The sequence below is a fragment of the Plasmodium malariae genome (genome assembly GCF_900090045.1).
Source record: "Plasmodium malariae genome assembly, chromosome: 11".
Classification (NCBI taxonomy): domain Eukaryota; phylum Apicomplexa; class Aconoidasida; order Haemosporida; family Plasmodiidae; genus Plasmodium; species Plasmodium malariae.
The window spans coordinates 890,648-914,483 of record NC_041785.1 but is presented as its reverse complement, the minus strand read 5'-3'; the positions used below and the strand labels follow the sequence as shown (position 1 = coordinate 914,483).

Sequence of the window (23,836 nt, the reverse complement as noted above, 5' to 3'; positions counted from 1 at the left end):
TATATATATATATATACATGTATAAGGTAACATATTCCGCGTGCATTATTAAATGACACTTATTTATTCTGTGCCTTCTTTTATTTTTTTTTTTAAAGTGATTATCATGTTATTTTTAAATAGTAAAAAGGGGAGTAAAAAAAAAAATGTAAATATCTGAGATAAATGAGAAAAGAATATATATATAAATAATGCGAACTATAAGTCTTAAAAAATACTAATAGGGTCATTCTTCGTGACTTTTACATATTTTCTTTTTCTATCATCATGGGGAATAGAGGGGGGGGGAAAAAAAAACATATATGTATATACATATATGTATGTACACAACAACCATACCAACTAATAAATGGTACATTTTTACTTAGTTAATGCTGTTATGATTCAAACTGTAATATATCCAGTTTTCTAGTTAAATTACATAAATCGTCTTAATTTTTTCATTTTTCATTTTCCGTTTTTCATATTTCCTTTTTCCTTTTTCCTTTTTTTTTCTTTCTTCTATTTAAAAAAAAAAAAAAAAGCTTCGAGTGTTTATCACAAATTTGATTAGAGTCTGTTCTTAATATATATCTTATTTGGACACAGTACTTTTAGCTTTGTTCTGTATTTTTTTATCAGATTTATTAAATGTGAAAAAGCTAGCTACGTTTTTCGGTAATTTGTTCTGAACTAAATCACATAATTTTTTATCTACGAGAGCATAATTCTTTTCAATAAATTTAAAATAAATATATCCTGCACCTTGAAAAGTATCACTATATAACCAAAAAAAAAACATCAATTTTATTTCAGAATAAAAAGGAATATAATTCATAATATGAGTTAATAATACGGCTTCAAGGTAAGAGTACGAAGAATATATTATCCAGTATGTTAAAAAGTGAATATATTGCACATATTCTTCATTCTGCTTATCTTTTTTATTTAATAGTAAATTATATGTTTTAACTGCTGGGCATATGACCGATACTATCATATTTATTAAATGCATAAGTTTTTTTGGAAATAAATGTAACCCCATTTTGCTTAAAATGTTATTTATAATTTAAAAAAGAAAAGAAAATATATATAGAAAAAAAAAAAAAAAAAAGGAAACTTTAATTTGTTTTTTCTGGAAATAATAAAAAAATCTTTGTGTGTATGTATATTTGTTTAACAGAAATAGTAATCTGAATAAGATGTTTTCAAAATCTGAAATAAAAAAGAGAAAAAAATAAAGAAAAGGATAATACGTGAAAGGCAATCAAAAAAAGGGAAATAAAAGGTAACATGGAAAAATGTAATAATGCACAACAATTTTACTTTTTAACGAGAAATAAAATAACGAAAATGTATATTTTATATTAAAAAAAAAATATATATATATATATATATCAAAAGTAATGATAAAAAATGTGTTCTTTTTACTTATGCACATAATATTAAGATACAATATATATTACAAAATACATTTATAAGTAGTAATATGTATATATGCATTCTTTACAAAAAGACTAATAAAAAAAATTAAGCAAATAGAAGTAATAACTTAAATATATATTGGCAAAAATTAAAAATACGTCATGTATATATATGGTAACAATATTTTTATTTTTCTTCGTTATAAATTATATGCATACGACATAATACATATATACATTCATATACGCACATACATATATACATATGCATATACGCACCTACATATATACACATTCATATACGCACATACGTATATACACATTCATATACGAACATATAATACATACATACATACATACATACATACATACATACATACATACATACATACATACATACATACATACATACATACATACATACATACATACATACATACATACATACATACATACATACATACATACATACATACATACATACATACATACATACATACATACATACATACATATATTCATGTATTTACGCATATATAATTCGTACATTTAAGCATATATAATGCATACATTTACTCATATATAATATACACATATATATATGATAAATTTGTGTTATAAAAAAAAATATTTTTTTATATAATTCTTTACATCATCATTAGCATTTTATATGTGTATTTCACTCAAATTTTTTTGCCTCTTCATTTTAAGTTCTTTAGGTACGAAATTACATACATGTAAACATATACACTGTAATATGTGCTTACATAAATACATGTACACTCATATTATATACATATATATATATATATATTAAAATGTGATAATAACACATTCGTATTTTAAAAGCTTACCTCGAATAATCTAATGATACGTATTAAGGTAGTTTTATATTTTTCTATTCTTTGGAAGGTTAAAATAGTTACAAGCTTTTGTGTTAAACATGATAAAAAACAATGCTTAAAGTAAATTATATTTTAATTTCTAAAAAAATTTTAACTTTTCGTAATAATGCTAATACATATTATTTACATATAAATTTCTCAAACGTGTTGTTTATTATTACTATTTTTACATGATTAATAATATATATTATGCGTGTATTTTACTTTTTAATGTACTAATAGAAAAAAAGTTATCAATTCTGCTTTTTTATATTTTAAACAATTTTTTTTTTACTTTTTATGGAAATATGGCTGAAAAAACAAATTATTATTTTTTTTTTGTTTAAATGAAATGATTAATTAAAACAAAATATATAAATAAAAGAAATCATAATACTTAATTTTATATATATATAAATATGTGTAAACATGTACATGAATATTATTTTATATTTTAATATAAAAACGTTGGTTATTTTTTATTTTTATTTTATTTTGTTAATTATTATGAATATTCGCAATTTATTTTGTTTTATAAAGTTTTACGATTATACGTGTATTGTATGTAGCAGCAATTTTTTTAAGTTTATTTTTTAAAGGAGAATGTTTATATGTATAATATAATATATGCTTATACAAATTAATGCAAATATATATATAAATGTTAAGCATTTGAGTATGTTTTTTTTTTTTTTTTTTTTTTTAAGGATGAATTATCTTTTCAAAAACGTAATTCGGTTTGTGTTTGAAAGGCAAAGAAATTATTTTTTTTTCTTTAAAAAAAAAAAAAAAAATAATAATAATAATAATAATAAATGAATAAATAAAATAAACAATTAAGTAAATGTATAATTAAGATAAATTTTATTTTCCGCCAGATCTTACTTTTCCATATCTTATGTTTTGGTATACGGAAGTGGAGTACATTTAGCAAAAAAAAAAAAAAAAAATGTACACATATATATATGTATATACGTATATATATACATAGCTTTACCCTTTCTTATTAATTTTACAAATCTTTCAATAAGTTTATATATAGGCGCACTTCAGTTGTAGTTGAATCTTTTTTTAGTTCAAAAGTAAAAGGTACATAATTTTTTATTTTAAGAACGTAGGATATTTCACCATTATCTCTCACTGTTATATTACTGAATTCGTTACATTTTAATTAACTAACAATCAGAGACGAAAAAGAGAGTAATAACATAAGTATATATATCATATACAGCACTTGTATCATAACGTTTTATATGTACTGTTAACACAAGTGTTATAAACAATCATATGTGCACACAAGGTGTGAAAAGGTGAACGTTAGTTAAAGCGATATTACTAAAGAAAAATAGCATTCTCAAAAAATTTAACATATATATATTTGTTTATTTATGCGTTTGTATGAACATGTTTTTATAGTAAGGAACACTTAGTGTAACAGATACAATAATTCCTAACTAAAAATATATACTTTCGTATTAGCTATTTTTATCAATAAAATTGTTGAGAATGATGTACTGTACTTTTTCATTTTTATTTTTTTGTTAATAACCTGATTTACAAATGAACCGGGAATATATATTGCTATTGCACCTTCACACCACCAAGTGCGCTAGATAAAATTAAGTAGAAGAACAATTATAGGCTCATACAAATATATATGTAAGCATATACATACGTACAAAAATAAGTATACATCATATACATATAATAAGAATCATACTATATTACTTCATTTTACATTTCTAAGGAAAATAAATACGGAAATAATTCTTTATTGCTTATCCGTTCCTTCGAAACATTACATAGACTTACAGTTATGATCAGGAAGCAGCTTTATAATGAAGTAGATAATAGAATTTGTTTTTTTTATCATTTCGAAAAAAAAAAACCATACTTTTTAATTAAACTGTTTTTTTCTTTTTAAATTTACACGTTTCACCAATTATTGATAGATAAATTTAAGTATAAAATAATCAAAAAAAAAAAAAAAAATATTTTTAATTTTATTCAAAATATGAATAAAAGTGTACATTTTTTAACTAAACTTTTTAACTGTATGATGTTCATATGATATGATGAACTTTTTTCCTTTTCTTTTGTAAACCCTCATTTAGTTGTAGAGATATTTATGTTGTTTTAATAATTAGTTTATAAAAGGTGCCCAGTTTTTACACTGATTCAAAGTTTAACACATAATTTTAGACTATAAAAAGAACGTAGGATTTGTTTCTTTTCAAATATTGGTCTTTCTATAAAGGAACATATATATATATATATATATATATATATACGCATACGCGTTGGATATCGTTCTTTATATATTTATTCACACACACACACACATCTTTTGTTTTCCTTAATAAAATGAATAAAATGATAAAACTATTATACATTTCTTCATAAAAAAATATCATATATATTAATATTCATTCGGTACCCATGAGATAGGGGAAATTTTTTTTTTTTTATAAAGCCTCTTATAATACAATGTAATGATTATCATACAAATATATGTTATATCATTACAGGAATAAGAGGGCACAGCAAAAAAACATAAAGCACGACCAAATTAAAAATTCTAACATAGGATAAAAAGAAATTCCTTAAGGTATCCACTTTTTTCTTCTTTTTTGTATTGGAAAGTAAAAAGTTATTAACTATTAGATAATGAAATTCGCTGAAGGAAAGATTAATTTGTTTCAAATACATACGTGTACATTAATAATATTTTTTATTTTATAATGTTATATCCTTGCTTAATGGGGAAGAACTTTACATTTTTACTTTCATCCGTTTAAGCATATGGTTAAATCCATATATACAACATTACTCAAACATTTATAAAAAGTTTTTATCTTTTTATACATCTTTTAACGTTAAATGAAAAAAAAAAATAATAAAATAAAATAAAATAAAAAACAAAGAAGAATAAAATAATAAATGAATGAATAAATAAATAAATAATTTCACTTAAAAAATAAGCATATAAAAATTGTTAATAACAGAAAATTAAGCAAAAATATATTTTCCCCCTTTAACGGACAATTTTAAGAGGATTGGTGAGTTCCGTACCCCTAGGTCACCTCGTTGATAGTTAGAAAAAACGCATACATAAAAAAGGAAGAAAAATAAATATAATCAATAACAACTTTATAAAATTATGTACATTTTTAACATTGTTTAATAGCATACAAAGATGCAATTAGTAATGCAATAATAGAAAATGTGCACAAATTTTAACAGTCTCTATTTATTTGTTTTAAGGAGATAGTATTTTTGATGTACAAATTTACTACACTTGAAATAAGCATATATTATATATATATTATGCATATGTGCACAATAATATATTTTACATACAAAGAAAAAAAAAAATAGCAAAAAAGCTACTATTTTTTATGTTCACAACTGTTTTATTGAAAAGTTCAAAGAATTTTATAAAAAAAAATATCTAGGATGAAAAATAAGAAAAAATAAAAAGATGTTTGTTTATTAAATTTTCTATAAATTATAAATGAAAAAATAATAAATTTTTTAATGTATAAAGTTTTTTTTTTCTTTCAAAACACAGAAAAGAGATTTCTAACATTTTATAAGAAAAAAAAAAACATTTAATTTATATATAATATTGTTATATATATAATATATATAATTGTAAAAGTACATATCTTTCGTTTAATCACTAAGGTAAAAAAGGAAACATTCGTAAAAATGTAATAAATCATTATATATACATATATGTAATATAATGTACCTCTGCAGTAGCTAAATTAAATATTTTCAAATATGTATAAGAACATTTTGTTCAGTTGCTTATAGTTTTAATTATTGAAATGAACAAAATTTGTAAATGTATTTAAATTTGAATATAAAATATAATTAACTTGCATTTAGTTTTGTTAATAAAAAAAAAAAATATAGTGTTTATTTAAGCAAAGAGAGGAATATTTTTTTTTTTAATTTTTTTTTTGAAGAACGAAATTAAATTGAAAGAGTACTATTACATTTGTAATTATTATTACAATATAGGGATAGTAGGAATATATTATTTACGCAAACATATATATATATATTAACACATTAATTTGTGTATATACAAATACATACAAGTATTTGCATAATTTTTGCTTGCAGAAGAAACAATGGGTCGCATGTACGGTAAAGGAAAAGGTATATCTAGCTCAACAATTCCATACAAAAGAAAACAGCCAAGTTGGTTGAAACAAAAACCATCAGAAATAGAAGATGCAATAATTAAATTAGCAAAGAAAGGACAAACACCATCTCAAATAGGTGCAACGTTAAGAGATAATTATGGTATACCACAGGTAAAGGCAGTTACAGGAAATAAAATTTTAAGAATATTAAGAGCCCATGGTGTTGCTACGACGATTCCGGAAGATTTGTATTTTTTAATAAAAAAAGCTGTATCAATGAGAAAACATTTGGAAAAAAATAAAAAGGATAAAGATTGCAAATTCAGATTAATTTTAACCGAGTCCAAAATACATAGAATATCGAGATATTACAAAAGAAAAAAATTGTTACCATCCAACTGGAAATATCAGTCCAGTACGGCTAGCGCACTTATTGCATAGATATAAGCCAATTAAACGGATAAACTGTGTTACACAACGGACACGCAAGTGTGCGTCTGTATATATATATATACATACGTATATACACCAATGCATATATGTATTTACGTATATGCATATTTTCCCATTTTTTATTTTTAATGTGTATTTAATACTTTATTAAAACTTCTGCATAAATTTTTAAAAATACCAAAAATTTTATTTTCTGTTTTTTTTGCGTTTCGCATAAAATAGAGAAGATAAACAAAAATGTAACATAAAATAAAAAAAGGTGTTGATCATCAATGATATTTAATAGATTTTGTATTTATTTTTTATTTGGCTCTAAAAAAAATCAAAAGAAAAAGAAAATTAGTATAACCATATTAATATCAAAATGAAAAAAAGAACAAAATAGTAGGAAAAGAAAAATCGCTTATTAACATCTTTGTAGAGAATATTATTCTTTGCATAATATATACACTATAATAGCATACTTTCAAAGACAATAATAATTTGATATGAAACAAAGAAAAAAAAAAAAAAAAACATCCTTTTTTGTTTTATTCTAGCTAGCCATTTTTTACAATCTGTATAACGTCTTCATCAGCTAGTTTATGATCTGATTTAAAAAAAAAAAATTGAACAAATCGTATGTAAAATGGTATATAAGTGAATAGGTATGCCCACATTAACGCGTGCAAGTGCCATACATATATATATATATATATATGTATGTACGTATGTATATATGTGGGTATATCCATTTTTGGCTTACGCAAGTCAACTCTTTGTGGGTTGTGTTTTGTGCTTCTTCCCCAAACTAACGCAAATTTAAAATCTTTAATCATGTCCTAAAATTAAAATTGTCATTTATACGTTATGCAAAATATTATATCTTAAAAAAAAAAAAAAAAATTTCGCATTTATTTCTTATCATTGTTCTCATTACTTTATGTATTTGACTAAGCACAGCTTCAACAGTTTGACTTCCTGAAAAATGTGGAAATATAGAACATTTTCTTTTATGTACTTAAGAAATTCATATCAGCCGGTAGAATGCAAAAAGGGAAGAAAATGAGAAAAGAAAAAAATAAAATAATGAAGAAAATAAAAAATATTACTCTTTTTATATATGTTGTCTTTTTTCGTTTTTTTCTTTTTTCAATTTTTCCCCTTATCTCTTGTTACCTCTTTGTCTAGTCAACGTAATGGGATTTGTAAAATCAGGTTTTTCTTTGCGAACTTTTGTGTACACTCGAATAATTTCCAACTTTTGAAATATATATTCTTTCAATACATCCAAATTCCATGATTTGCTACTACTTATTACAACGGTGTTCTCACTATAATACAAAACGTAAGAAATGTTCAAAATGTACAGAAAGCTTATAAATAATAAGACTGCGCATATATATATATATATATATATATATATATATATATATATATGTGTGCGTATTTAAAATATACAAACTCCGATATACCCTGAAGCAATAGTATTAATCTCCTTCAATGGTAACATATCTATTTTGTTGTACACATAAATGCACTTTATATACTTTCTGTTTCCTTCTATAACATCAATGAGATCATCTACCTATGAAAAAAAAAGAAAAATAAAAGTATTTGATATTATTGACGCCATGAGTTCTTGGGTTATCCACAATAGGGTTTCTTACAGTAGCATCTTCGTTAAATAACAAATTACAGTTATGTATTTTGTACTGGTGGAGTATGCTCATTATAAGTTTGTTGTCCATCTGAAAAAGGAAAAATATTAACAATTGTGAAAACAATAATGTATATTATAGTTACAATAACAATGGCATTCGTAATAACAACATTAACAATTGAACAAAAAGAATAATAAAAAAAAAAATTAAAATATTTAATATAATTACTTTAGTTAATGGAACAGTGCTATTTATGACAACACCCCCTAATTTCTTTCTCGTTAATGTTATCTGATAAGTGTAAAAAAGTGAAGTAATCATTAGTCTGGTAATTTATTTCTTAAAATATGTAAGATAAGGATAATAATAATAATAAAAACACTAACAATATTAATAAAAGAAACAATAAATTTGTTTCTTAGGACATTTTTCATACTACTTACCCTTTGCGGTTCTTGATTAATTCTTATTCCCACTGATTTCAATTCACTAAAAAAAAAAAAAATCAAATTTTATAATACTCTCATTTACATATACTATGCTTTATATATTATTTAGAGTATTTAAAAAAAAGAAAAAAAAAAAAAATACTTTTCTAGTTTTATTTTTTGTCTATTGTCTCTGGTTGCATCCAATATCATCATAATCATATCACAGGATTTTGCTACAGCAATTACCTATTTTAAAAAAATAGCAGTCACAGTAAAATTAAAAATATACATTCCATACGATTATTATTTTTACATTATAAAAATTTTAAAATATTTTTTTTTTCTCCTTCTGTACTTGTCTGCCTCTTCCACGGCCTTCTGCTGCGCCTTGAATAATCCCTGGTAAATCAAGTAACTGAATTTTTGAATCCTTGTAACTTACAATTCCTGTTAAAAAAAAAAAAAAATTGGACAGTAGAACAAAAATAGAATAAACGAAAAGACGTACAAGTAAACAGAACATAACCGCAATTTAGAAGCTGCTTAAATTCGTATTTGCGCTTTATTAGAATTGTACCTGGTTTACACGTTAATGTAGTAAATTCATAATCAGCGATTTCAGATGTTGTACTTGTTATTTTTGATAAAAGTGTTGATTTCCCAACGGAGGGAAAACCGATTAAGCATATTCTCGCATCTCCTTGTCTAATAATAAAATAATAATAATAATAATTTACTTATTTTGTGTGTTACATTCAAACAATTCTCTTCTTTTTTTTTTTTTTTATCTATGCAGTGATATCATTCTTTAATTTTCATTTCTCTTTTTATTTGAACCTCTGTACATCGAAACCCTCTCCTCTCTTCCCCCCTTTTGGAGCTTCAAGTAGTTGTGATCTGACAGTAAAATGTTATAAAATAATAAAGATATAAATAATGTTATAATATCAAACGGAATGCATAAGTAGACATGTGTACAAATTATAATATAAAGTAATAATATAAATGAACAATTTTACACAATGTTGTAATAAAAGGAATGAACAAAATTTTAAAATGGAAACACGAAATATTTCTTTGCTTGTACCTGTACTTCGCTAATTTAGCTTTTAATTGACCCAAATGATACTAAAAAAAAGAAGTCCATTTGTTCGAACAATTCATATATGGAAAAATAAGACCAAGCGAAAGAGAACAAGTACAAATGAAGTAAAATGAAGTAAAATGAAGTAAAAATGAAATAAAAAGGAAAAAAATATTAAAATAGAATAAAACATTGTGCACATCTTTCTTACCTCAGTTGCCTTGTTTTTTTGGGTTCGGGCCATCTCGGCCTCTATTTCTTTGATTTTCTGAAAAAAAAAAATTATGCACACCAAATATGAGCACACAAAGCTAAAACTATGCAAAAGCTTTAATGTATGCGTTTACCTCTAGAATTCCCATTTTGACATAACAAATTTATTTCTTTTACAGAAAAAAAAGAAAAAAAAAGGAAGAAATATTAATACTTCATTTAATATACAGTAATGTGACAGGGACAAAAAGGCATATTTACACGTAATGGAGATATAATGTGTTCTAATAATATTATGGTGTTAATATATATTATTGTAAAAAAATATAGAAAAAATATTTTTGCTTTTTCCATCTTTTGAAAAGATAGATGTTGTAATTGCTTTACATTTATTTATTGCTTGAATCATTAAAAAATTTTTTTTGGATTCATTTAATTAGAGGAATGTTTATTTTTTTTAAAGTAAATTTTATAAATAAATTTTTTAAATACTTTAAAAAAAAAACAATAATTTTTTTTTTCTTTTACTATTTTGAGCAAGTTCTATTTTTCTGTACAAAATAATACATAATATTTTAGAAAATTAAAATTTTTTTTGAGTTTTAGCTGATTATCATGATTGCTGAATAAAGGGAAAAAAAAAAAAAATTAAATTAAATAAACAGATAGATAAATAAACATACGAATGAATACACGAATGAATGAATACACGAATGAATGAATACACGAATGAACGAATACACAAATAAACGATTACACAAATGAACGAATACACCAATGAATGAGTACACAAATGAACGAATACACAAATGAACGGATACACAAATAAATGAATAAATAAATAAATAGCCAAATGGGAAATAAACAAGTTAATGGGCGAACAATTAAATAAATGAGTGCATGATCAGTGTTACTTTTTTACAAATGGCAATTTTAAAATTTAAAGATAAAATAATGTATATAATTGTATTAAAATGTTATATATACGAAATATTCATAAGAAATTCTTTTAAAAATTGCAAATATGGCAAAGTAATATATTAATGTATAACACTTTTGAACACTCAAAAGTTGAATTAGATTAAGATACGAATATAAATATATATATATATATAAGAAGAGATATACATGTGTAAGCATTAAGACCCTTTAAAAAAACAGTCCTTTTTCTTCATTTTGATAAAATTTTTCACCATTAACATTTTTTGATAAAGCGTTAAGAATATTAATGTGTCTTTAAAATGAATAGGCTGAATACTGGTTTGTTTAAATGTGACTAAATGTACCTATTTTATTTTTTTATTATTTTTATTTTTTCTTTTTTTTTCAAAAATATATAATGTCAAAATTAAATTATGCTAAAAAAATATAATAGATAATAATTTAGGAATAACCAATGTTACACGGTAAAACAAGAGTATTAAGTCCTCCCCGTATATTTGCTTATCTCATTAAACCACTTCTTGGATATGAGCTCAATTTCATCATCTGGATGATCATTTAGTTCAGAAAATATTTGATACAAATCTTGAAGAGAAAAGAATAATTCTTTATAGCCAATTGTTTCGTAAATATATTTTAATGTTAATATGATAGCTATGGTAATTTTAGTACTAGCATTATTATTATCATTTTTAATTGATAATCTCATAGTCATAATTTGTATTTTTGATGGATCGTTAAGATATAAAGAATATAATTCAAATAAAATTAATTTGAGTATGTCTAATAAAATAATGGATGTTTTTTTCATATCAATATGCTCACTGTTTCTTATTATATCTTCATTAACATTATTTTGGACGTCATAATTTACATGAACTCTTGGTAAATATACAAAGAAGTTAAAACAGTCTATAACATGGTCCAAACAAATTTCATAAAAAACAGGTGTAATATTTGTTTGATTTTTTTTCTCATTTTTTAAAATTTCATATAAACAAATTAATGCACAATATCCAAGATCAAACCAATACCATTTATTTTTTAAGACATTTTTTCTATTCTTTCGTTCTACATTGTCTTCGACATCATTTGTAAATTTGGGAAATTTTTCATCTTCCTCGTCTTCTTTATTTTCGCGATTTCTACCATAGTTCTCATCTTTTCTTTCTTCTGCCTCATTCCTCAAAAGGGAACTATCATTATTGTTATTCCAACTACCACTGTTGTTTCCAGTAATTCTGAACTTGCTTCCTTCATATATGCATTCACTATTCTTTTGACATGCTATTAAAGTCAGCTTGATATTGTTGAGTAGATCAAGTAGGTACTTGCTCCTGTTACTTAAAATTGAACCAAAGTTTTGATAGAGCCTGTAAAAGTATATAAAATATATTCTTCTTTCATAGACTGTTTTATAACATTCCAAAATATTAGATGCGTTAGATTCAAAAATCTTTCGTTCGAAACATGAGACGAGTCTACTAAATAAATCTTGTAAACAAGTCAGCTTAATCTTGGATGATGTATATAATAGTGATGTTACTATATTTTGTTCTTCTACCCTAAGATCAATAAGCATCTCATCTTGTGTCTTATTCCCTATATGATTTGATACATCGTATTTAACACTATAACAACAGAAATCATGGCTGTTTAAATTCATTATTTTACCTTGATGTTTTTCATAGAGACTTGCGATATATTTATAACAGTTACTTATATAACAGTTTATTAACAGAAATAATAATTTTAGGCCTAAATCGCTGATTATGTTGTAGCTAGCACCAAAAAAATGCGCAAATACAAGCAGATGTTGATATATAAACAAAGAGTTATTAAGAACAAGTGATCCATTATGATCATATATTCTAGTTGGATTTTCAAAAAGATTCGAATTCTTCTGGTAATAATTAGTTATATTTTCTAAGCAACTTTTAATATCATTATTTGAGAATATAAAAAATAAATGATATATACTTAATTTTTTTAAAGGGTTTATAACAATTTTATTGATATGCTTTACTTTTTTGTCTTTGCTAAAATTATAGAAATTACTCTTAAGTAAATTCTTCTCATTCATTAATATATATCTTTTGTTATTTAAAAATAAAGCACAGAACAATTCAATCATTCGTTTCTTTGTGAATAAGGGGAAATTAATTAACAGGGAACATATACATTTTAAAATTGTATTTAAATAATAACTATCTATAAAAAAAATTTTGTTTAAGTCCTTACATCTGTTTGTATCTTTTATATACAGAATTTCACCTGAACCATATTCATATTCTACAATATTTTTCATATACCCATTGTCCTCTTCCTCGTAATTATTAATGCAGTTGTTATCATTTATGTTGACCTTTGAACCTGAGGAATTTATATCAAAAAGGTTGGAAGAAAAGGCACCAGTATATGCCAACGTACAATTATAATCTTTTTCATCACTAGTTGTAATCTCATTTATTGTACCTACATGTGCTGTGTATTTTTTATACTCTTCATATATCTTGTCCATTTCTGAGTACAACGATTTTTTCTTTTTACCCTTTTTGATATTACTACTATTCGTTGTGCTATTTGTTCTACTGTTCTCTCTTGAAGAATCATCACAATTTTCCTCCTCTGTGTCTTCCCCATAATATTCTTCCTCAACTGATTCATATCTTTTTTTCCTTTCATTCATTTCATTTCCAAAAACTAAGTAATATTTCTCAAACAGATTTCTTAATATTTCATTTATTTTTGACACAATTAAAATTTGCATAGAATTATCTAACTTTATTTTGAACAGTGCTTTGTTGAATATATTATGTATATATATTTCGTTCAAAATTGAAAATGACTTTTTGTTTTTTTGGTTATATAAAGAATACATTATAGCATCAAATATGTGCTTTGCGTCTATGTGGTTGTTTATTCTTTGATTAATGAACACAATAATTTCATTAAAAAGGCGCGAACCAACAGCATAGTTTATGTTCAACAGCTTGTTCACTATAAAATCATAAAAAGTTAAGAGTTTCCTGTTTATTATATCGCTAACTTTACAACTACCCCTGTTATTATTAGTACTTCTGCCACTGTCAACATCATCTCCATTATTTTCTATCTCCATATTCAGAATATCGTTAAATATATTATAAGCGAAATGACTGTTATCTAAATCGTTAACAGCACCTTGATTTGTGCTTTCCAAATTTTCTTTATGCTTCATATATTTTTTGTATCCTTCGTTGAATGCCATGTACTCTTTTTGCTTGTTCAGGTAAAACAAAAATTTATACAAAAATAAATTCTCAAAATAGTGCACATCGTTCTGTTTATTATTCTTCGGTCGCTCCACGCTCCTTTGACCGGATATTCCTGCTGCTACATCAACCTTAACTTCAACTTGTTCCTCCTCTTCTTTCTCTTCTTGATCACCCATGCCTTTTTCCCTCAAGTAATTACATAAATTGCATGAAGCACGAGCGCTGACTTTAAAGTTGCTCAGAATATGTGCCAATATGAATGTATCTGTATTTCGAAAAGCGAATTTCTTGAACAATATGTTCAACCTCTTATTGATAACTTTATCTTTAGCAAAACAAAAACAGAGAATAAAGTTTTGAAAAGTGGAAAAATATATAAAATATGAAATTAATTTGATACTACTTTTATTTGATGAATTAATAATTGAAATTAAGGAAATAATTTTCAAACATAAAAGTTTCATATTCTTCACTTTTTTTAAATGTGGTTTGATGTATTTTAGCTTAGTTTGTACATAAGCGGGGTAAGAAGTAGTTCTATTAATTATACCTATTCTCTTGTTATTTTCAAGCTCACTATTATAATTTTCCTTATTAATACTGCCAAAATGTTCTACATACCCAATAGTATTGTCATTATAGCTAGTATTTACTTTTCCCCTTTTCTTTAACTTGTTAACTTGGTCATTTTGCACTAATTTATCTTTTACAAATGAATGAGGGCATAAATACAATGAAAGAAACAACAACAAATGGTTGCTGATACAATAAGTTATGTCATGAGAATAATATATATTAAGAACATCTGTTATGTAATGTGTGCATGCGTGTAAATCTTCTATTTTAATTTTTATAATAAAATTTATAAAACAAATTGATATGACATACGAGCTGTAATTTTTATTAAACAAGAACATTAAGTTCTTCATCAAAACTATGAAATATTGTAAATCTATAATCTCGTTTCTAAAAATTCTATTAATAAATGTACATATAAATGCAAATATGTGTAAATGATAATGGCTAATCATATCTGCTTCTCCCTCATTCTGTACAAAATGTTCCATGTAACAACGATTACCTTTTTTTTTTTTATGAACAATCAGTGTTCTAAGTGTTTCATCTTCTGATACTGAACAATGGGAAAGCGAATTATAATTAGTTAACTTCCTTTTTTTTAAAGAAACTTCACGTATACTGCATTCATCCTTTGGGCTACATATCTGCTCGTTTTGTCTCTTCTTACCGTCAGTGAGTTGGCTCTTTGTTTGCTTTTCTTTATCTGCATCTTCTAACACGGTTGAAGCATCTGCCATAGTTGAAGCCTCAATTATAGTTGATATCTCAGCTACAGTTGAAGCCTCATCCAAAGATGATACCCCTTCCAATGTTGATGCCCCTTTTAAATATTGCTTCCTTTGAGAATCCACAAAAAGCCTTATTTTTTTTTTTATAAGTTTGTTAAAGGCATATGAGAGAGATTTCATATGTGAGGATATGTCTTCATAAAAGAAATAGATATTTTTAGAAAATAACGAAACAATATCTGATAGGAAATTGTTTTTAACTAACGATAAATGATATGTTATTAGTTCGGGTACATTACACATAAGGGTACATATATTTGTTATATATTTGATTATTTTTAAAAATAAAATATTATTTGTCTCTATAAACACTGATATTCTTTTAAAAATTTTTATATGATTTTTCACAAATTCTACATAATGATGAATATTGTTCAAGCTATTATTATCACTACTAATATTTATATTATTGTCTGATAACATAATAAGAATTTTCAAAATACTCAAACAACGAAGAGATCCCTTTGTTTTTTTTTTCACTACATGTGTTTCTATAAAAAGTAATAATTTGTTTTTCTCTGCTACACTCTTCACATTTTTGCACATTAACAATATGGAATTATAATTGTGATCCTTCTTATTTGAAAATAATTCTTTAAATAACATAAAATTATATATATCTAATTTTTCAATACATGAACGTATATCCTTTTTAAATAAAGAACTAGTACAAAAATTCTTAATAGATAATAACTGAATTATTAATATATCGTTATTGTATTCTATTATTCTCTTAATTATTAACTCACACATAGCCCTTATTTCACTTTCTTTATCAAAGTAGAAATGTTCAATAAGTTGTTCATGATATTTGAAAAAGCCTCTCAGATTTTGAAAAAATTTTTTATCCATCTCTTCAATATTTGGATTATTCAAGATAGCTGAATATTTAATTCTTTTCATTTTTCTAAGCTTTATTATATTTATAGGTTTCTTTGAGGTCTTACTAGAATAGTGTAAACTAAATTCTTTAAGTAACTTTCTGTTCATATATTTCACTTTCTCATTTAGTTTTTTATTCTCGGCACTCTTAATACTACTTCTTTCGATTACTGGTCCACCGTAATTTAAACCATTGTTCATAATGCTCTTCGCATTGGTATTCGAAGCGCCTATGTTACTATCATTTAAACGCTCCACTTTCGCCTTCCTCAGATAGCTACTGTCTAACACATTAACATAAAAATCTATTAAATATAGAAAGGGGTAGATGTACTCGTATTTGTAAAAGAGTTTCCAATTCATGCTTAATATCAATTTATATATTTTTGTTATTTTATATGGGTACGAATTTCTTTGCATAATTCTTCTTAAATGTATGAGTATTAAATTTTTTTTTAAGAAGTACACTGCAATACTGTTGTAAAAAATATCAACATGGAAATTTGATAATAATACATTAAAAAAATATTTATTTAAATAGGCAAATATAAATAAAATATATTTAATAACTTCATAACACTGAGGTTTGCGTCTATCCCATTTTCGCCCGTAAATAAGAGAATGAACGTGAACAGTATATTCATTACATAATGGTTCTAATGAATCTTCTATATTTCCTATTACTTCATTCTTATTATTATCACCTGTCATAAGACAAACACCCTTTTCTTCTTTACTATTACTACTACTGTTATTACTATTACTGACAATATTACTAATATCATTACTATTATTAACACTATTACTAATATCATTACTATTATTAACAGTATTACTAGCGCTATTATTATCATCTACAAAGTTAGCTTCGTTAACAACTTTATTCCTCCTGATGCCATCAGTTATATAATTTTCTGGGTAACTGGGACAACTTTCCACATTGTCTAGTAAATGAAAAATTCCTGCGTTTTTCATAATTCTGCTTCTATCAAACAATGTATTTAAAATATGATAATCTATAACTACACGTTTTTTATCATTTATTTTTTTGGCTTTATTGATAACATATCTAATTCTCGTGCTAGAAAAAACATATGGAGTACAAAGAATTATTATACCCATGAAACAATTTCCATAATAATTCTTTATATCTAATTTCCTCGTTCTTTTTTTCAAGTATTTGTATATTTCTATAGCGGCATTGGTCATCATATTAATATCCTTTATATACTTTTTTATATTATCAACGTTATATAAAAAAATAAAGTAATCTAAAGTATCACACACAAATTTTAAATACGTGCTATTCATATAAAATAAATTAAGGCATTTGAAATATAAGAAATAAGTTACTGAAGGGTCAATGTTATTAAACTGTACTATTGTTTTTTGAAATGATTCTACTACGCTCATGTACATTTTTTTACTAGTATAAGCATAATAACTGAAATTCTTGTTATCCATATTAACGAATAAAATTTTAAATATTCTTAATAAAAAATTTCTTAATTTTTTTTTTTCCACATGTTGTTTAATTTCTTTCTCTTTACAGATTTCATAGTCATCATTAGATTCATTATCTAATGATACTTTCGTAGATACGGTTAAAATATTTTCATTGATCTGATTTAATTCTCCTTCATCTACTTCATGTGCTTCATAACGAGTTGTGTTCAGTTCTGTATTGCAGGATCCAAAACATTTAAATAGGTCCACATTTGAAAAAAAATATAGTATTCTAATCAAGATATTGGTGCGAAAAGGAACACTATGCTTTACAAAATTTTCAATGGTTTTGTATCTTTGTTGCTTCATTTGCATTTGGATGAAATCATCAAAATTGTAACAACTGACATTCTTTAATTTGCACAAAAGAAAAAAGAAATTTTTTGTTAACTGGAAAATTCCGTGTACAATATCTCGTGAAAAAAAGGAATTACTTATGTACAAATCCTTATTATTTTCACAATCATATATTATAAAAAAAAAAGAAAAGTTGATATTAATAAAATTTTTAAAAAATTTGTCCTTTTTCAATTTTTCTTTATTTTTATTGTGCATCTTTATCAGTTTTATCATAAATAATTGTATGTAAAATTTCAAAAATATCTTATTGCGATTTTTATCCATTTCACAAAAATTATGAAGTTTCAATTCTTTAAATGCGTCAAAAATTATTCGATATAAGTATTTTTTGGATGGAAAAAGACTTATCAACTCTATTTTATACTTCTGTACATAATCAGTAAATAACATTTTATTCTCTTTTAAAAGATAAACAACCCTTGCATATAAACATTCGAGGAATCCTTTTGATTTTTCAATATTTTGTATTCCTTTTTCTATGAACCCCAACGGAAGGAAGTCTTTTACGAATATGTCTTTCGTTTGATTTCCTCTTTGGCTTTGTTGGCTGCTTGTTTCTTGGATTATTTTTTGACTTTGTTCACAGCACTGTTCACCAGTTCTTCTTTCTCTCTGGGTTTCTTTCTCCCTTCCCTCTACTATTTGTTCCTCATTTGAATTCTTTTTCTTTTTTGCTCTCAACCTATAATTATAAATAAACTTAATGCTCTTCAGAGCTTGTTCAACAATTTCAGGATCACCGATATCTACTTTTTCTTCATTAACATGGTTAAAAATTTTGACAATATTCAATTTGTTACTAAACATGTTAATAAGCTTTAACAAATGCTCATCTATTTTGCTGTAAACTTCAAATAATAATATTTTCTTTTTAAATAATTCGCTATTTTCACATATAAAATATTTAACTATTTCATAAAAGTGCGTTCTATATACTACACTGTTATTTAGGGTATTACTAAAACAATATTTTCTAAGTAACAATTCTAAGGTGTCCACATGTTCCAATTTCATTTCTTCAATTGCCTCCTCCATATCAGCTGTACCTACTGTTCCTGTTATACCCTCTGTTCCTTCTTTATCACTCTTTTTATGTGCTTCTCTTCTAATAAGGTATATATAAAAGGATATTAAATTAACTATAAATATTATGGTAAATTTATAATTTTCTTTATTTTGTAAAAGGGAAAATATAAGGTCTAATCGGTCCAAATTTAACTTCATGGAATAGCTTTTTATCAAAATAATTTTTATTAAATTGTCAATAACTTCGTATGCATCATTTAACTCATAAAATATTTGTAAAAGTTTTACTAGCATTTTTCCATCCTCTATAATGGCGTCCAATCTACTGTCAAAGCAGTTTTTTTTGTTTTCTTTTACGAAATTTATTATGTTCATAATGTGTTTCTCATCACTTCGCTGCCGTTGTTGCTGCTGCTGTTGTTGTTCTAGTTGCTCCATTGTGTTATCACTATATTGAAGATCCCCTTGTGTTTCTTTAAAATAACTGCTGAATGATATTTTGTACGTATTTTTGTATATTATATTTAGTAAAACAATTAGACATTTTACAAAACAAGAACATAACGAATTTTCCCTTATTCGATTTTCATGAAGCGAGAGAAAGTCATAATTTATAAACAAAAATATTTTATTTTTTAAAAATGATAAATCAAATTCTTTTTTGCATTTAAACATAGCAACATCAAAAATTTTCAAAAATTTTTCTAAAAATTGACAGCAATTTTGAATTTGCAGAAGAAAAATATTCTCTTTTTCTTGTACTAAGCTGTTCATTGAATTCATTTCATTTACTTTTATCGCACTACATATCTTCTTCCCAAGCAAATCAAAGACCTTTTTTGAATTGCTTATTAATACAAGAAGCACGTTACAGTAAAATTCAACTATATAAATGGGCATGTCAATGAAACTATTAACAATATCTTCTGTAATGGTGATAAAAAAATTTATATATGGAATGTGCGTTTCCTTCTTTCTAACGATTGCATTGTCACAACTAGAACTAAAGATTAATTCTATTAAATACTCAAATAAAATTTTATAAATAGCATTATTCCTTTTTATATGTTGCAAAAAAACAGATTTGTCTACATTTTTTAATTGGTCATGTTTAAAATTATTTATAAAAAAAAAGGGTGATGTTCCTTCTATGTATATAATTTCTAAAATATTTTTTAGTTCTACTAAAAAAATGTTGGGTAAAATACACAGTAAAATATCCTGACTACACTTTACATTAATTTCATATTTATATATTAGAAATTCGATCAGAATTTTAACTTCATTTTTATTTGAATATAGAGAACACAATTTTAAAAATTCTTTAATTTTTTTAAAAATTATCTTCTCTTCTTCTACTGTTAAAAATTCACGATGCTTTAAGTATATTTCAATTTCTCTTTTTTCATTTTCATCATAAAAACAGTGTACCGTATTCTGTTCTTCCACATAAAATAAGTTTTCAAATTCTTCAAATGATTTATTTATACTTATCAAATTTTCTAACACTTTCTTTATTGATACTAAATGCAATGGGGACACTATAATACTCTTATAAATATTTCTAAATAGCCTATATTTATTTCTTGTTAGTTTATCAATGTGTTTGTCTTCAAATATTTGCACCTGCTTTTGTATTCGCAGGTCGTGTAGTTGCTTGCTCAACATTGTGCAGACTGTGCGCAGGTATATATCATAAGGATATACTTATATAATTATATGGGCATATGGGGAAATATATATATTACACGTGCATACGGGTATATCTACATATTATGGGTGCATACGGGTATATATGCATATCATAATTGAATAAGGGTACATACGCATATCGTACGTGCATACGCGTATACATATACATTACACGTTCATACAATTAATTTTATTCAGATATAATATTATTAATGAAATATAAATGGAAGAAATATTACATAGGACTTGATACACTGATAAATAATTTTCAAAAACTATTTAGGGCTAGTATTCCATTCATCGAACTTTTAAACTAAATTATTTGTAAAATAAATGGCATGCAATCTACTTTATCTGCTAATCAACTAGGGTTGCTCTTTTGTATATGCTTAATACATTTATTTTTAATATAAAGGATGTTTATCCCTGTTAAGCTTAAATAAATGGGAATTTTAACACTTATGCATTTAATTCCTTCCACGTTTCTACATTTATAATGTATATGTACATATATATACATGCCCTTATTTTTTTCACCTTTTTACTTTTTTACAATTTTTTTGTTTCTCTATGGTTTGTAAGCAAATATTTTTATATGGGGCATTTCTGTAAATGACAAAATTGCAATGAAAACGAGCAAGAAAAGAAAAAAAAAAAAGGAAAAAAAAGCATAGAAGTAAATGTGGGCTCTATCAAAATTATGAGAAAATACAGATTAAAAAGAAATTGAGAAAAGTAGAAAAAGAAATGGTTAATAATTTGCAAATATGTAATGTATAATTTTTAACAAGTACAAAACGATACAGTAGCAAACACAAAAAAATAAAAAATATATAAGCAGATAGAAAAATGAACAAAATGCAGCAAAATGTAACAAAATGTAGATAACAAATTTTAAAAATAATAATATTTAATGAGCCTCCAGGCGACATACTACATTTAATGCATAATATGTATATATGTAAATAAAAATCAAAAATTCACAATTTCGTGTTAAAGGGATGTTAACGTAAAGAAGAAAAAAAAAAAAAAAAAGATAGAAAAAGAAAGTAGAATAAAATTTTATTTATTACCTTAACTTGTGCATTCACCTTTTTGCCCGTTTGACAGTGATCATTTTTTATAGGGTGAATAAAAGGGTAAAAATTTGATAGCGAAATTTAGTAAGAGTTATGAACAGTGTCAGTGTTAATTATATTTAAATTTTACATCTTGTAAGATTTCAAAAATTTTATTACAACTTCATTTTTTTTTTTTATTATATATAAAAACACTTACGTTAAAATTGTACAAGTGAAAAAAACAATATATTACATCAAAAATGTCAACTATAGTAATAGGATTTAAAAAATAGGTAATTTTTTTTTTTTTCGTTCTGCTTAGTGTCGTAAATGGGCATGCATCTATATATATATATATGTGTACATCAGTATTATGTATATATGCGTTTGTATTATTTATGTATATATATATACATGCATATTAAGAGAAAGGAAAGACCCCATTTAACAGTAAGCATATATGCATGACTATAAGAGGATGTGTCAAAATTTTTTAATTTAAAAAAAAAAAGTAAGACACTGAATATGGTCAATATTAAAAGTGACCTAGAAGAAAAATAGAGAGCTACTTATGTTATATAATAACATATTTTAAGAATGAAAGAATCGAAAAGGACAATAAATAAGTAGATAAAAACAGTAGTTAACCGAATGAGTTGAAAATTTTCACATCTTTTACTACATTTCAGGGGCGTATATATATTTTAAGCCCATTTTCAATTTTACCTTTTTTATTCAGAGATCAATGAATAATAATTCATTTTTCGTGCATTTTTTTTCTCGAGCATGCTAAAAAATAACACAGGAAAAAAGGGAAAAAAGGAAAAAAAGGAAAAAAAAACTAATGAAAATTTTAAAAGAAGCAATCATGTCGAACAGATTTTTGTGATGTGAAAGCAAATTGAATTAAATTGCCGAGCAATGTACGTTTACAGATGAGCAATAGAAAATCTTTAAAAAAAAAAAAAATCAAGGCAGGTTGTATACACATATGTATACGTATGTGTGCATATGTACCCGCACAAAATGTTACTCCTGGAAAAGGACAAAAAAAAAAAAAAAAAAAAAAAAAAAAAAGAACATCACTTAAATATACGCTTCACGCAGTTGGATGTATTCAAATAATTATTTCTTTTCTTCTAACATAATTTTAAAAATATAATGGTGTAAAAAAAAAAAAAAAAAGAAATTGCTCGAGCTGACAAAAAATAATAAGGGGCGTATATTAGGAAAACGTCCATCCCCATAGCCACAAAAAAAGATCTGTTAATTTCTTCATTTCTACATTTCTTCGTTTCTTCAATTTTACATTTCTTCGTTTCTTCAATTTTACATTTCTTCGTTTCTTCAATTTTACATTTCTTCGTTTCTTCAATTTTACATTTCTTCGTTTCCTCATTTCTACATTTCTTCGTTTCTTCAATTTTACATTTCTTCATTTCTTCTTTTTTTTTTTTTTTTTCGGTTTTACGTGA

At 24.6% G+C, this 23,836-nt stretch overlaps 4 protein-coding genes across 4 annotated transcripts; 1 reads left to right on the top strand and 3 right to left on the bottom strand.

Annotated features, from left to right (window-relative positions):
- Positions 1 to 574: 574 nt before the first annotated feature.
- Positions 575 to 1,024, bottom strand: PmUG01_11027300 (HVA22-like protein, putative; the record flags this gene model as incomplete). Its single annotated transcript, XM_029005921.1, has 1 exon — positions 575 to 1,024. One exon carries the CDS (start codon positions 1,022 to 1,024, stop codon positions 575 to 577), a length of 450 nt encoding a protein of 149 aa, XP_028862462.1.
- A 5,414-nt stretch (positions 1,025 to 6,438) lies between these two features.
- RPS15 (40S ribosomal protein S15, putative) lies at positions 6,439 to 6,885 on the top strand (the record flags this gene model as incomplete). Its single annotated transcript, XM_029005920.1, has 1 exon — positions 6,439 to 6,885. One exon carries the CDS (start codon positions 6,439 to 6,441, stop codon positions 6,883 to 6,885), a length of 447 nt encoding a protein of 148 aa, XP_028862461.1.
- A 551-nt stretch (positions 6,886 to 7,436) lies between these two features.
- PmUG01_11027100 (GTP-binding protein, putative) lies at positions 7,437 to 10,417 on the bottom strand (the record flags this gene model as incomplete). Its single annotated transcript, XM_029005919.1, has 15 exons — positions 7,437 to 7,486; positions 7,643 to 7,718; positions 7,817 to 7,857; positions 8,056 to 8,210; positions 8,352 to 8,464; positions 8,547 to 8,627; positions 8,769 to 8,831; positions 8,984 to 9,029; positions 9,132 to 9,217; positions 9,327 to 9,418; positions 9,549 to 9,676; positions 9,809 to 9,868; positions 10,059 to 10,099; positions 10,267 to 10,323; positions 10,403 to 10,417. 15 exons carry the CDS (start codon positions 10,415 to 10,417, stop codon positions 7,437 to 7,439), a joined length of 1,104 nt encoding a protein of 367 aa, XP_028862460.1.
- A 1,271-nt stretch (positions 10,418 to 11,688) lies between these two features.
- On the bottom strand, positions 11,689 to 21,276 carry PmUG01_11027000 (conserved Plasmodium protein, unknown function; the record flags this gene model as incomplete). Its single annotated transcript, XM_029005918.1, has 1 exon — positions 11,689 to 21,276. The coding sequence occupies one exon, from the start codon at positions 21,274 to 21,276 to the stop codon at positions 11,689 to 11,691; it is 9,588 nt and encodes a 3,195-aa protein (XP_028862459.1).
- Between the last annotated feature and the right edge of the window lie 2,560 nt (positions 21,277 to 23,836).